At 41.6% G+C, this 14,458-nt stretch overlaps 1 protein-coding gene across 1 annotated transcript in view; it reads right to left on the bottom strand.

The window, feature by feature from the left end:
• Window positions 1–246: 246 nt before the first annotated feature.
• The window catches only part of AGK (acylglycerol kinase), a 32,073-nt gene continuing 17,861 nt past the window's right edge, over window positions 247–14,458 (bottom strand). Inside the window, exons 8-15 of the mRNA XM_079304779.1 lie at window positions 14,289–14,358; window positions 13,510–13,589; window positions 11,410–11,467; window positions 8,959–9,100; window positions 7,798–7,895; window positions 5,543–5,613; window positions 1,715–1,799; window positions 247–577 (exon numbers count right to left, since the gene is read on the bottom strand). Of these exons, the coding sequence (XP_079160905.1) occupies window positions 374–577; window positions 1,715–1,799; window positions 5,543–5,613; window positions 7,798–7,895; window positions 8,959–9,100; window positions 11,410–11,467; window positions 13,510–13,589; window positions 14,289–14,358 (808 nt within the window). The 3' untranslated portion in view covers window positions 247–373. The remainder of the gene's footprint in view (window positions 578–1,714; window positions 1,800–5,542; window positions 5,614–7,797; window positions 7,896–8,958; window positions 9,101–11,409; window positions 11,468–13,509; window positions 13,590–14,288; window positions 14,359–14,458) is intronic.

The following is a 14,458-nucleotide window of genomic DNA, read 5'->3' as shown; positions in this document are numbered from 1 at the left end:
TTCCTTAGCATTACTCCCCGCCAAGTGTTTTTTTTTTCCAGGATCCCATGTTTTGCAAGATTTTTATATGGGTAAAGGAAACCTCAACTCTTAGAACACAATGACAAATATACTTAAACTTTCCTTTAATATACAAGTGCATTAGAGCAGTAGCATCTGGCACATAACACTCACCCTGTAGTGTTGTAAACACAACAATGACGACTTCTTAGGGGAGGGGAAGAAAAAGATTCCATCAAGTTAACATGTATTTGTCAGAATTTTAATTTGCATTTTTAACCCCTTTTAAGACCAGTCATATCATACTTCCAATGGAAGTAGCTTGCACATAAAAACAGCCAAAAGGCTTATGAGTCTAGTGGGGTTAACTGAGTTAGTTGGGTCTCGTGTCTTGATGACAACAGGCTGGTGGTGAGCCTTGCCTCTCTGCTGTGCATTCTCCTTCTTCTGCTGCCTGCAGCATCTGCTCTCTCACGCTGGGGTCACAGAAGAACTTCAGTTTGCGGGGTAAGAGCTTCACCTCCACAGGCATAGCTTCATACTCCTCGTTATCAATGCCAAAGGATCCCTCAGTGCCCTGTGTGCACACAACATCAAACATCAGTTCAGCCAGGCTGCAATGCTGATTTTACTAATAAAATACAGTTGCATACTTAGCTCAGTCTCAACCAAGATGACCCCCTGCCTCTGCCTTCCAGTCCATTTGCTCTCCAGAACACAGGGAGACCTTCTTCACTGTGCAGAATGTATTAAGAATCCAGCGCTTAAGATGTTACCTCACTTAGTTACTAATTAGTGATAATTAAACACTAGGAAGCTCTAATGACCCACATTGTTTATACTGAAGGATTCTCTACTATTGGAACTACAATTATGTGCACTTAGATCTTGAGTCTGCCAGTGGTGACGTAAGCTAATCTGCAGAAATGCCTGTTAAGTAACTTCTATTAAACCCATGTTACAAACCCCTTCCAGCATTGTTTTACTATATTGATCTGAAACATGAGATGCAAAGTGATTTACTGGCCAGGAATTACTCAGCAGTAGAATTTTCTCAAGTATTTAATGCTGATAAAGTCACCATGTGATTAAAACCATTCATCAAAATGGCAGGTTGAATTTAGCTAGAAACAACTTCAGTGACTGATTTGTGTGTCCTTGACTCATGGGAGGGCTGTGCTATGTGAGCACTCAAACCAGCTCCAAGGGAACTGGGACACCAGAGCAGCACAGACTAGAGGAACTGGTACAAGTTCTGGCAGTCAGAGGTACAGCAAAGCAGTCCACCTCCATCAGCACAAGCTGGTGAGACACATCTGGGCTGCCTCCAGTTCCTTCCCTGGAGCTGGGCCATGGAGTCAAACAGCACTGTTCTGTACCATGCACCCATGTTCTGAAGTTCTTCCTCATGTTCAGGTGGAATTTCCCATTTGTATACAGTACACTTAAGTAAGAGACCCTTTAACCACCATGACTTTCTTCATAAAAGATCTGCCACTATTTCCTGGCAGAACAAAGCTCCCCCTTTAGGTTTACAGACCATTTGGGGAACTGCAGTATGTATGTCCTGGCAAGGGACTGTGGCTGCACTGTGGAACTGTCTCACTTGCAGTGCAATCAATCTCCCAGATTTAGAGCAGAAATTTCTTAAATGTGCAGCTTCAAAAGGCACAAGAAACAAAGTGAAAGTTTTCCAGCTGTCTCAGCTTCTCACCTCTGGAAGTTGCAAGATGCATCTGCTGGCTTGGATGTGCTGACTCCCTTCAGGGCACATGTGTGGATCATGCATCTTTTGACTTCTGTCCAAACCAAAAGAGAGGTAAGGTAAAAACATGCTTCTCTCAGAAAGAGCCTTCTTCAGGGATGACATTTTGTTGTGGCAATCATTATGCATTTGGTAAACTTAAAGGTTATACATATAGATATATATATACAAATATTTGTGAGTTTAACTGTGAAAAAACAGAAGAGTCCTTCCCTTTTCTGCATCAGTGCACATCAGAATGCACTGACAGCCTCCAACCAACTTCTGCTCTGAGTCTCACTGAATATATTAGAACATTGAGCTCAGTTTTGTGCCATTCACTACCTGCTGAACTGTGCACTTCCTGCAGTGACTACCATCTCCTGATATCTCAGGCACCTAAACTTATCAGCAACCTAAACAATCTAAGCCAAAAAAGGATAGAATTACAGTTACATTGAACCATTAAATTACTATTATGTTACAAATAGCAAAGAGGACAGCACAGACTTAGTGTTAATACACCACAACTCTCAAGCATGGCAGAATTATCACAGATATTTCTCTGACAGGCAATGCCTGATGTCTCCAAGTTTCCATCTCTAGCCTGATATGAAAGAAGGCTGTATTAAAATATTGCCTAGGAAAAAAACTCACAAAAGCATGTCAGAATCTCCCTGTACACCAAATCTTCTATGCCCTGAGGAAGGCAGTGCCTCTAAAGTCACAGAAAATCCCAGAGAAGGAACATGAGAAGAGAGGGTTGAAACAGGAGATGAAAATCAAAGACAAAAGAAGAAAAGCTAAGGAAAGGGCAGAGAAGGACAGAAGCAATATTAACTGTGGAAAGTTTGGTTTTAATCAAATATGTATACACTAAAAGATTGATGAGTGACTGTGAGGGAATTAAACATCCTCCAGCAATATAAATTATAAATCATTGATGGCATGCAATACTGTCAGTTTATACAGTGCTGTACAAACAAGCAGCAAGATTCCCCACTTAAGAGTTTAACCTGCTTGGAGTTTATCATACAAGGTCCTAGATACTAGATACATACAAGGCATACTCTGGTGAGCAAGCAGATTTATTTTGGTCAATGAAGGCACATGAAGCTTTATAGAGATGTAATTGTGGGGTGAAAGTAAAGTCAAGAGAGCCAAGATATGGAATTATAGATCAATCAAAGGAGAACACTGGTAGAAGCAAATAAGACACAACTCCACTTGCAGTGATTGCCCCTCTAGTGGTCTAGCATTAAAAAAATAATTAGAATTCATTTCCCTTAGACTCTGCTCCTCACTCAAGACCAGACAGCAGTGTGCAATAGGAACAAGACCAGAAGTCTAACAGCAAGTTTCCATTGCATGGAAATGGAATCCATGTTCATTCCCCTGTATGCTGTACCACAAAAACACAGACAGAGAGAACCACAACACCTTGTGCACATAACACAAAACTGGAACCTTGTTTTCATATATCCAGAAGCTGCCAATGTTAAATGATTCAGAGTAAGACCTCTAACAAGAAACCCCAGCTTTCTGCACTGTAGATGAAAACTGTACTTGTGCCCTGGAGTGACAGCTCTCCATACTTTCATATACAGAATCTGAACTGGCTACCAGCATGTGGATGACTGATGCCACATTTTCCATGCCTGCTCTCCTTCCCTGCAGCACTTCTTGGTAAGCACTCCACTGTAAACAATTCTTCCCCCACCTTATCTCAACATCAGCTCTATGGCTGCTGTGGAAGCTCTTGTTCACACAGATCTGATCCACAGCCAGAGGGCACTTTTATACACCTGGGATGCCCTCCTCCTTTCTTGGAAATGCAACAGCAGCTGCCCTCCAGCATACTGATGCACCCCCACATCTCCCCAGACACAAACACACACAGTCTGAGCCTCCATGGTAGTTTCCTGCTGGATGTGTGGTTTTCTCTGTGTGACCCATCAGTTCTCATCAACTCATGTCACCAATCTAAAAACCCCCTGATATCTGCACTGATAAGGCATTTCCCCTAAAAACCTTTTTCAACCCCCTAAATTCTGGTATTTAAACTAAGCACTAAAAAAGAAGAAAAAAGAGCTGTTTCACACATTTCCAAAGACAAACCCTGTTGGTGCTAGGCAATGGGGGGCCTTTGATAATGGGCTTAACCCAAATCCAGCTGGCAAAGGCACAGCGGGACCTCTGAACACACCCTGATTCTGCCTTGAAAAAACAAGGCACCTTTTTTTCTGCTGTGACTTCTCTCTGTACAACTAACCACCCCCTCCCACTGCTCCCCCACCCTCCACACCCCTCTTTGTCTTTCTTTGTTACCTACAGGCTTTTTGGCACTATTTAATCAAAAGAGCTTGTTTCTCTGAACTTTGCTTGAACAGCTCAAAGCTTTCAGTACTGCCTCTAATTAGCTCTCAACAGCAGGGCAGTGGTAATGCTCCTCAGAGGCTTTTTCTGGACACTGTAACTGCAGTCAGAAAATGTGCCACACGACTGCAGGAAGCATGTCCAGTCAGCACAGGAGGTATTATTTACACTGGGAATAATTTGAATATGCCTCCCTCAAGTCACACAAGCTCATCTACGTTTTTCTGCTAGCAAAGTGTTTGAGCATCCAGAGTAACATCTTTATCTCTCTCCTTTGGGAGACCAGATTCCTCTTGCCTCTAATAGGAAAACCACTTCCTCCTATCCCTCTGTAGCCCTCAAAGCAAACAAACCAGTCCCAACTAACCATGGTCCACATGCTCATGCAATTTAAAAGCAGCTGCAGGTGGTAACCTGACTTACAGTGTATGCACAGGTCAGAAGATTCTATTCCCACTGAGGATCCTGGGAGGCTCAAATAATGGGTCTGAGTTGCCATGAGTGTCATAAACAAGTATCTTGTAGGAATTATTAGGGTGATGACAAGGAGGTAAAAAAACTGCACTGAAATCCTCCCATTGATTTCACTAGAGGGAGCTCAAAGACTGAGAAAACAGCAAATTAAAAGGTAATATGGAGAGGAGCTCCCTTGGATCTAGCAAGAAAATCTGTTGTTGGTAAAACCTGCACTGAAGACACAATGTATTTGTGAGTGGGACTGTAAGGAGCTGGAAAAGGCAGCTCTGATTGGTGTCTTGTGAGAGCAGGAGGAACAAGCACACTACAACACATCACCACAGGCACAAAGGAAGCAGTAACATTCACTTTCTCCACATGCTGCTTCTTCACACCTGCAGCCTTCTTATTCCACATACAAACAGGACCAATGCATTTGCTTAAAGGCCCGGTTTAAATTCACATCTTCCAAAGTTCCTTCAGCTCAGACCTAAATCCTCACAAGAGCTATTGAGGCAAGGAAGCTCTTTCCTTAGAAGAGAACCTATCTAATCACAGATCAGGAATTTTCAGGTACTACTGGTACAAACATACCAGCTCTGTGACCCACCTCTCAATCCACTGAGCAGAAAGGGCTAAAAGATTCTGGAGTAGGTCTGCACAGCTGCCTATAAAACTCAGTAATGACAGTAATATGCAAGCAGTACTGACTTATAGCAACAGGGGAAAAGATGAAAGGTGCAGCAAACAGAAGCTAGGAAGAACTCCAGGTGCTAAATACAACAGTCTGGAGTTCTGCCTTGTTTACAGAAATAGAAGAAGAGTAAGAATTTTAAAGAACAGAAGTACTAGTCCCTGTGAAGCAGTACTGCCTGGTGTGCTTCTGAATTTTGCAGCACAGCATCAAAGAAAACCAGCAGACTTTTCAGAGATCCTGTCCCCTTTTTGCAGGCTTCCCATACTCACCCTCTTTGAACAAACTGCTGCTTGCTGATATTGTCTCTTTCAATGCAAATGTCCATGAAGTCCTCAGTGCGCTGTGCAGAAAAGGATTCAGAAACCAAGCAGTTAACATTTGAAAATGCCACACCCATCATACTGCAATACCTTCACACAAGGGCCACTCCTTTGTCCCACAGGAGGAGGCATAAGATGCATTTTTGCATGTCATGCTTTATTCAAATCTCAGTTTGGGATTTGAATTAGAAATTACAGTCAGTCTTTTCCCATTAATGAATATTCAATAGACACCACAAGAAGCAAAATAATGAGTCACACGTTTGGCTTCTTGTTACAATTAAAGACAATAACAGACCTCTTAGGTTTACTTAATTTCTATTCAATGTGTCTTTCATGAATTTAAGCAATAGTACAATGCTACAACATTTGGCCATCAAACATCACAGAAAGAGAATTTTAAACAATACAAATTGGAATTAAAGTGTCCATGGTAACAATTCTTTAAACTCCTTACTTAGCTTCTCTCCTATTTACAGCCTGCCCTTGAACTGAGTATACAGTACAGCTTTTTCCAGGAAAGCAATTTTGATTAAGATGCAAGTTATTTTTTTACTTATTTTAATATTTCTGTCCTGGCAAAAGTTCTAGTGCAGATGCAATCAAAATGACAGAAGTAAAAATAAATGCATCTATTAGTGTAACTTGGTTTATTCTCTTCTGCAGAAGCACTGCCTGAGCTGCACCTGCATGGCTTTATCAGCTTCTCTTCCACGGGGCAGCCTCTGCATGAATCTGAGGTGAGACAGCAGTGGCTGGCAGCAGGCAGCAGATATGGCCTGGTATTGATTCCAGAGAGCTGCTGTTCAGCTTTGAGGCTACATGGACAATGGTTTCAGGATAGGGACTTTGGCACAATAAGGGATCCATACTTGTAGAAAATGAGATGCAGTATCAAAACACTTCCAACTCTAGAAACAGGAAAGCACAACTGGTCTAATATGAACTTGTCTATTTTTCTAGGCTATGCAAGAGATCTGAGAACTCTCCATCCCTTCCTTCTTTTCAAAACCAATATTAAAGTGCATCTTGAAGGCCTAAGGGAGACAAAACAAACTAAACAACAGAAGGAGCATAAGAGCTAGTTTGTGGCAGTCACTTTCTTTTCCTGTTCCTGGAAAGTCTGTTTTTATTTTACATCACTGGCTTCAACCCAGTTCAACAACCAGAACTCTTGTGTCCAAGTGCCACCTAGAAACTACAAAAACATACCCAAATACTAGTCTCTGTCTAGCTTCTATCATTACTAGTACAGTGACAGTCCAAATTATAAACTACAGCAAAGAAGAAACTGAAGTTCATATGGTAAATTCTCAGGAGAAACCAGGAGAACATTAAAAAAATTGTATTGGCCTGTTTGGGTTTTTTTGGTCTCATCTTACAAGATAACATATCAAAATAATTTAAGTTTTCATGTTCTTGAAGACCCTGAATCCTAAGGAAGAAATTTGGTGCAGTAAGCTCAACACCTCCTATTAACCTGGCTATAGTGGCAAGGGTTTCCTGCAGCCTTGAGGAGGAAATGAAGGGAAGCTTAATGAGTATAGGATCACTGTTAGCATTTTCCTGTAAAATTAAAGACTGACATGTATCCAGGTAGCTTTCACAGCAGCAAAATTGCATCAAAACACAGGCATAGGCCAAAGAGAAGTCCTGAAACAGTGAATGAACACGCTGAGAAGGTTATGCCAGCAACAGTTCCTTTGCTGCCTTGGTTCTATTCTTTCAACCACCTGCACTACCTTTCCTTCAGATCAGTGTAGCTAGCCCCTGTCTTTTCCCTAGTACCAATTATTTTTAACTCCACTCTGTTTTAAAATGAGAGAAGAATCAAAAATTCCAGCCCAACACTCAGGCTCACCTTCCTTCTAGCAGCAGTTGATAAAAGAGAATCACTCTTGCATAGATGAAGAGGAAAATGAATGCTTCCTGGTGCTTTGTTTATTCATGGGCAGTCCTAAAACTCCTGTTTGGCTACTGAAACCTTGTACAAATTCTTTCTGATCCTACTGCATCCCAGATTTACATTGGTCCCCAGTGCTTTTACACTGGCTCTAAAACTTTCCCATTCCTGGATTCAATCAAGGACCTCTTCTTGCATGAGGTAATAAATATCATTTATATAGACACAAGAATGGGAGGTTAGCAGGACAGGCAAAGGGTGGGCAGGCAGCATTTGGAATCCAATTATGTTATGGACTTACTGTTAGATCAAGCTGCCTGTTCTGAGTTGCAATGGAAAGCTCAATGGTGGACAATTTCAGTTCTTCCCAGTTCTCAGGGGCTACCTCCTCACAGGCTTCTGCATATCAGGAAGAGAAGATTATCAATCATTAAGTGGAATTTAATTACACAGAGCACTATGAAGCAGATGCCAGACTAGTTTTATTTCTCTAAAATGTCAAAATCTTCAAAAATTAAAAGAGAGCTTGGGAATACTGAAGAAAAGAAAAAAATACCATCAGCATTTAGACAGTAGCAGAAAAGACAGTCAAGCACAGTACATCAGAGCCCTGAGTTCTTATGTCCAGGGATTAACACATCTCCTGGGCTGGTGACCAGAACACTCAGAAAACCCATGAAATGCTCATACAAAAAAACCAGGAATCCAATGTTCAGGAGGCTGTGGTAACACATTTTCTACAGGAAGCAGCCCCACATGCAGATCTCTCATGTCCAGGTCACTTGGTTCATGCTCCTGCATGAATCCCCTCTGCTAGCCAAAGAGGAACAAGTTCTTTGCACCAGACTGTGCCAAATACCCACCCTCCTTCCTCCTGTGGCCTGCCATGTGCAGTGCCCAGACAACTGCCCAACCCAAGAGAGGCTCAGAGAACATAAAGTTTATGGTACAGAAATAATTTAACATACTAAGAGAAATGTAGGGCTTCTGCATGGCCTAAATTTTACTGTTCTATTTAAAGTAACATTTGTTGCTCTGTGTCAGCAGCTCTCCCCACCCTGGAAAACAAGGGCTGCTCCTTTCTCCCCATCTCACCAAGAAGCCATTCTGCTGGGAAAAGATTTCAAGAAGCTCACCCAAAAGTGCCAAGTATCCTCTGTGGATGCCTCCACTGCAATAGCAACTGTGAGTACAGGGAATGCCCTGGGTTCTTTACAAATGAGTATTTGTTTATGAGACCACAAACACTGGCAGGACTACTCTGTTCCATCTCTGACAGACGCCAGTATAACTGTCTTGGCAAAATTCACAGTTTAAATAAATAAAAGGAAACAAGCAAATAAATAACAGTGATAAAAAAAGAGAGCAGTAAAGTAGACATGCCCTCCACACAGCAGAGCCCTGGATCTGTTAGAGGAACAGAACCTGCATGTGAGTTTGTGCCAGAACACACCCAGCCCACCTTTAGGAGGGAAGCAGCAGGACCGGATTCGTCTGTAAAGCCTCACGAAGAAAGGAGGGCGCCGTGTCTCCTCTGGCTCTTCTGCAGGTCTCTCTGTTGGACCCAGGTACATGAGAGCAGCTCGATGCTTCTGAGGCCACTCCTTGGATTGACATGGAAAGAAAAGACAAAAGATATAGGGGCATTTTGTTTAGCATTAGGGCATTATCTGTTTGTTTAGTCCTGTAGCTTGTTTATTGTGTGCTCACATGCAGTCCTGCAGAGATACTCAGACCTGCCCCCCCACTGCCTCAGCCTACTTTATGGCTCTCCAGTCTCCAGGTTCATTGGTGAGATGACATTTCTGCAGTTTCAAAGAGATTACTCACAGCTCCCAAACCCACTAATACAATCCTTCCCTGCACAGTAGTGAGGGCATTTTCCCTTCACCTTCTGTTCATAGCAGGGATGTTTCCTTTGCTCCTGATCTGTGGCAGGGTGACTTCTAGCTGGAGAGAACCACCCAAAGCAGCCAGGTCAACAGTAATGTCTGAAAGCACAGTTGGTTTCTGCATGGCACAAAGGCAACCTCAGAGAGCAACTTCTCAGTGGGATCAGTGCAAACAGACAGACAACAGTGCCAAGGGGCACTAAAACCTGACAGGCTCTTGTTCTCCAGCAACCCAAACAATCCAGACCTGACCTGACAGTCAGGTGTTTCTAAACAACAACAAGCTCTTAAGGCAAGTCATGTGAGCTTTATAAAGCATCTTAAAAAAAAAAAAAAAAAAAAAAAAAGAAAAAGAAAAAGAAAAGTACATGATTCTTGGTGATATTTCAGGTTCCAGTACCAGTGCTATAGAAGAACCTTAGCTTTTGAAATATCTCCAAAGTGACAAAGTTTATTTCCTGTCATTGCTTTGAAAAGAATTTCCAAAGTGCTTCAAACATAGGACTTAGGGAGGGAATCATTTGATTGGTTTTTATATCTATATAACAAAACAACACAGCCAAGAGCCCACATAAATTCAGTACAATTGTTTTTCTATGTACAAAACTTCAGAAGTAGTTTTGGATCTTATAGCACAGGTTGTTAAAACTAATTCACCTCACACCTCTGAGAGCAAGTAAAGACTTCACTCTCATACTTACAGAATAAGCAGGACAAACAGAGGTTGTGTCAGTAGGGCAATACACAAACAATAAATATTAAATGATTAAATGGAAAAGCAGCAGTGCTGTGATAATTTAATCCTGTGTATTTTAGAGGAGATGCTCAGAAGAACACTCATAACAATGTCCCTACCAGTATCTGAGGTGGTATTTCCCATTACACTTTTTTTCAGCTACAGTTTCAAAAGACACTCACAGTAAAACCAGAAAATATGAAGTGTGGAGCAGCAAACACAAATCAGGAAGAGATTAAACTCAACAGGCTAAAGCCACTTCTTGTAGAAATTAATGAAAGGATAATATAAGAGGCACATAAAGCAATGAATACCACAATTAGGTGATATCAGGTAGAAAGTTTTCTATGTAAATGGCTGAAGAAGTGGGCACTTCTCTTTAACCTTCAGCAGGTTAAACAGATCTTTTTAATGTACAATTAATAGCTCATCATAGCAATCCACTATCACCACCCCCAGCTGAGCCTAAGGACTCAAAGGAAGTGGGAAAGGAGGTGGACAGAAATGAAGAAGAGGTTTCTACCTAGAAGGCCAGAACACAGAAGCATAACACCAAATTTCTGGGGACTGGGGGGAAAACCCACCCCAAATTTCCTGGATAAATCACTGTTAAGTCCCCCTTTACAGGAGTTTCCTATAAAGGAAGCATTGGCACTGTCACAGACAGCATGGCTAGACTGCACTATTTGATCTACTGTACCAGCTCCTGGGTATTTTCAGTGCCTTTCATGAGGTTCCTTATATGTTCAGAGAACAGGAAAACCACGTGAATGAAAGTGCCTTACCTTTCATGCAGGTCAAATTTTAATCTTTCCAGGATCAATTTTAAGCAACAGAAAAGTTTAAGGTGAGATAAAAGCTATTCATCTTCATGTTCATTTTACTACACAAGGAAGCCTGATTACCAATGTGCATGGGCAGTCTAATTATAGACCCTTCTGCCAAAAGAATAAATCAAAGTGTTACAAAGACTGTTGAGAAAAGGTGGCTGAACACTCTAGCACTTCACCACTGCTGCTCACCAGTTTTACAGCAGGTTATTGGAGTTCCCTGGTGATCTTGCAACAAAAAAAAAAAAAAAAAAAAATTTAGAAGTATTTCTCTTCCCTTCCTCTCTTCAGAAGTAAGTCTATCAGTCAGTAGGCTTTTTAACAAGTTGAGTTTTAGTCCCATTTTATATTGTTACCAGAATCTTTCACAAAATCTTGCAGATAGAGATTATACAATGCAAAGTCAGCCTGTTCATTTCCCAAACAAAAACATTTTCCTCACAACTAATGTTTACCTTAAATGTACTGAAAAGATGAGCTGCTTGGGTTTTCAGAGGACCAAGGTACCAGTAGCTGAAAAAAGAACAGAAACAGAACCTCTTAGATATCCAGGGGTCAATAGTGGGATAGAGAGAAACCTTGATGAAGTCAGAGCACACAGACTCATTTGCCACTGAGTTATTGCTCCCTGACAGCCTTGAGTTTTTTGATACTGTAAGATAGCTTCTACACATCACCAGCAGCCTGGCAGTGACATCCCTATCCTGAGTTACACATCACCAAAATGAAGTGTATAATCTTCACTACAGGCAGCAGGACATCTCACTATCAGAACTTTACTTCCTTATTTGAGACAACTGGGGATGATTTACAGGTCTGTGGTCTAACATCTGGTAATGTGCATCTCCACAACATGCAATACAGTATATTTCCCAAGGCTGGAGGAAACAGACAAAAAACCAAAAGCTTCAGTGACAAAAGAATCAGTAAACATTCATTAGTCCCAAAGGATTCTCACATCAAAATCAGGATTTTACACAGTAAAAATCCTGCCAGCCACAGAGCACTGTATAGAATCTAAAGATGTGACTGTATTAAGGCAGGTTTGGCTCACATTTTGATCCATGTCTTTCACCAGAGGTCAACAAAGCACATTAAATAGCACCAGCTCAAGAGTACTGCAGATCTAAAGATCTCATTAGCCATTAAGGCATGCAAGTGTGCCACCACTCCCCTCAAGCCATGAAATTGTCTGTAAAATAACATAAAACAGCACCAGGTTTTCAGCAGCACACTCCTCAGCAGAGGGATAGTCAGACACATTTCTGGAACTGTGTCCTTAGGCTTAATTCCCTTTGAGATCTTTTCAGTTTAAGATCAGTTGCACTGGAACACAACAAATGTTTTTAGTCCAGTAACTTGTCTCTCACAGGGAGCAAAAGTGGATGAAGTGGGAAAGTATAAAAATAGGACAAGCACGTGAGGATTTTGTTCCAAGCAGACTCCAAGCACCTTGTTGCTGAAGTGCTTTCCAAGCTGGACATGATTCTCTGCATTCAAAAACATTTATGAAAGGAAGCAAGGCTTGAGGATGTTTGTGTGCCTCATGTACCAAAGGTGCTGTCATGCCTCCAGCACTGAGCCTGAAGGACTCTACAAAAGGGAAGTGCTGCAGGGAAAGATGTGAAGGCTGACAGCAGGAGAAAACCAGGGCATGGGCAGGAAGCCCAGCAGGAGTGCAGAGCAGAGAGAAGTGCACTTCCTTCAACTGGGGGCTGCAATTGGCAGGAAAGCCTGCAGCACAGCCAAGTCAGCACCTACACAGCCTACTAAGAATGTCCCTGGCCTCCCAGGGACAAACAACCTGACCATTTACTGCATCTCCCCCATCCCACACCACCTCTCAAACCTACTCAAACATTTGCCAGACAGACTCCAGAGGTCTGCTACCTCTTCCTTACTGACAGACAGCTCGTTCACAAAGCACGTGGTATTTTCTTATAGCTGCATTTCCTCCATAAGTTTGGGGAGTGAGCTGCTTTGGCTCTGCTGCACCTTCAGCAGATAATGCCTGTCATTTGATATACAGACAGTGACATGCTAAATGGCCATTTGGAGAAAGCCCAATAATTATGAGTTTAGCATTCAGAGAACAGTCATCAGATAGCACAGCCCATGCCATTTCTGGCAGGAACCTGAACAGCATTTCTGCTTCATCTGATGTCCCTTGATGGAATTGAGTTTCAGAGTACACACACAGCTTTTCATTGGTAGATGATGAAAAACAATGACCAATTACTTTACTTAAACTTTACTCAAGGGAGAGATTTTCCCCATTACAATCTGAATAAAGTTCCAGAAGCAGATACCACAAGGCAAGAAGAAAGTAAATACTTAAAGAACGGGTCAGCACCAAATATGTGTTTATTTCAAATTACAAGAATTCTGACACATCTTACACTCCCATGTGTGTAATGCAAGACCTAGCAGGAGTGGGTGCCTCTGCCTGTCAGATGCCTACACTCAAAAACAAGACTTACTTGAGAGAGGGGGTGTGTCTTTTTAGGCAACAGATGCTAAAAAGGGTACAGTTTCAAAGAACAGTGTTTTCTTACTTGCTAACTTTAACTCCTGCATCTCTGTAAGCTCCCCATCTTAAACCAGAGACTGCAAACACAGGCTGTTCCTTTTCTCCCTGTAAAAAAAATAAACACTGCAAAACTGCTTCCTCTTACCTTGTTTCCAACTTTATTTGCTGAAGTTGGAAAAATAGCATTTCTACATAAAAACTTCTTTTAAATTTCTACACAGAAGTGTCACAGAAGAGTTATGACAAAGAGCTAACAGCAATAAAGCTTAGCAGAATTTAAGCACTGTACATTCCATCTGCTCCAAGAAGGAATATAAGAGGTGAAGTTTTGAACAGGTAGCCTGAGTTTGACTGCACACCTAGCAATGGCAATCTCATCTTGTGGATTTGACTGTTAGCCAAGAGCAAGGAGCTCTGCACAGCAACACAATGCTCCCCCTGCAGAAACATCCATTCTACACCTGAACAGAAAAATAATATTCACAAACCACATGGGGCATAGTCAAATTTTGTATTTTTCAGTTTGTCAAACTTCACAATACAAACAAATGCATCTGTACTAAGTTTTGGATTCATCAATACCCTCTGAGTCTCAAAGAAAGGAGATGTTGAGGCATTCTAGTTTTTTCTCCTGTCTGATGGCATAGCACATGGTGGAGAAATGACTGCCAGCAGAACTGCTGATATCATAACCTAAAATTTCTAACAGCAATATACAGAAGAAAACTAGGCAATGTAAACATAGAAACATGAGAACAGGAAAGTTTTAGGAATGCTGGGCTCCAAATAAGTAGATGCTTTCACCTTGATCTGCAAGACATCAAGTGGAACTGTCTCTCCTTTCAAAATGGCCAACGCAGCATTAGTAATATGTCTGCAAAACAAACAGAAAAAAGCTAATAAAAACAGCAGGAGAAAGGAAATGAGCAAGCTTAAAAATTACTTATTTTTTTTCCAGCAAATTCCATTCATGT

Source organism: Erithacus rubecula (assembly GCF_903797595.1).
Source record: "Erithacus rubecula genome assembly, chromosome: 4".
Taxonomy (NCBI): Eukaryota; Metazoa; Chordata; class Aves; order Passeriformes; family Muscicapidae; genus Erithacus; species Erithacus rubecula.
Note: the sequence above shows the minus strand (reverse complement) of the source record. Positions and strands in the feature narration are given on the sequence as shown.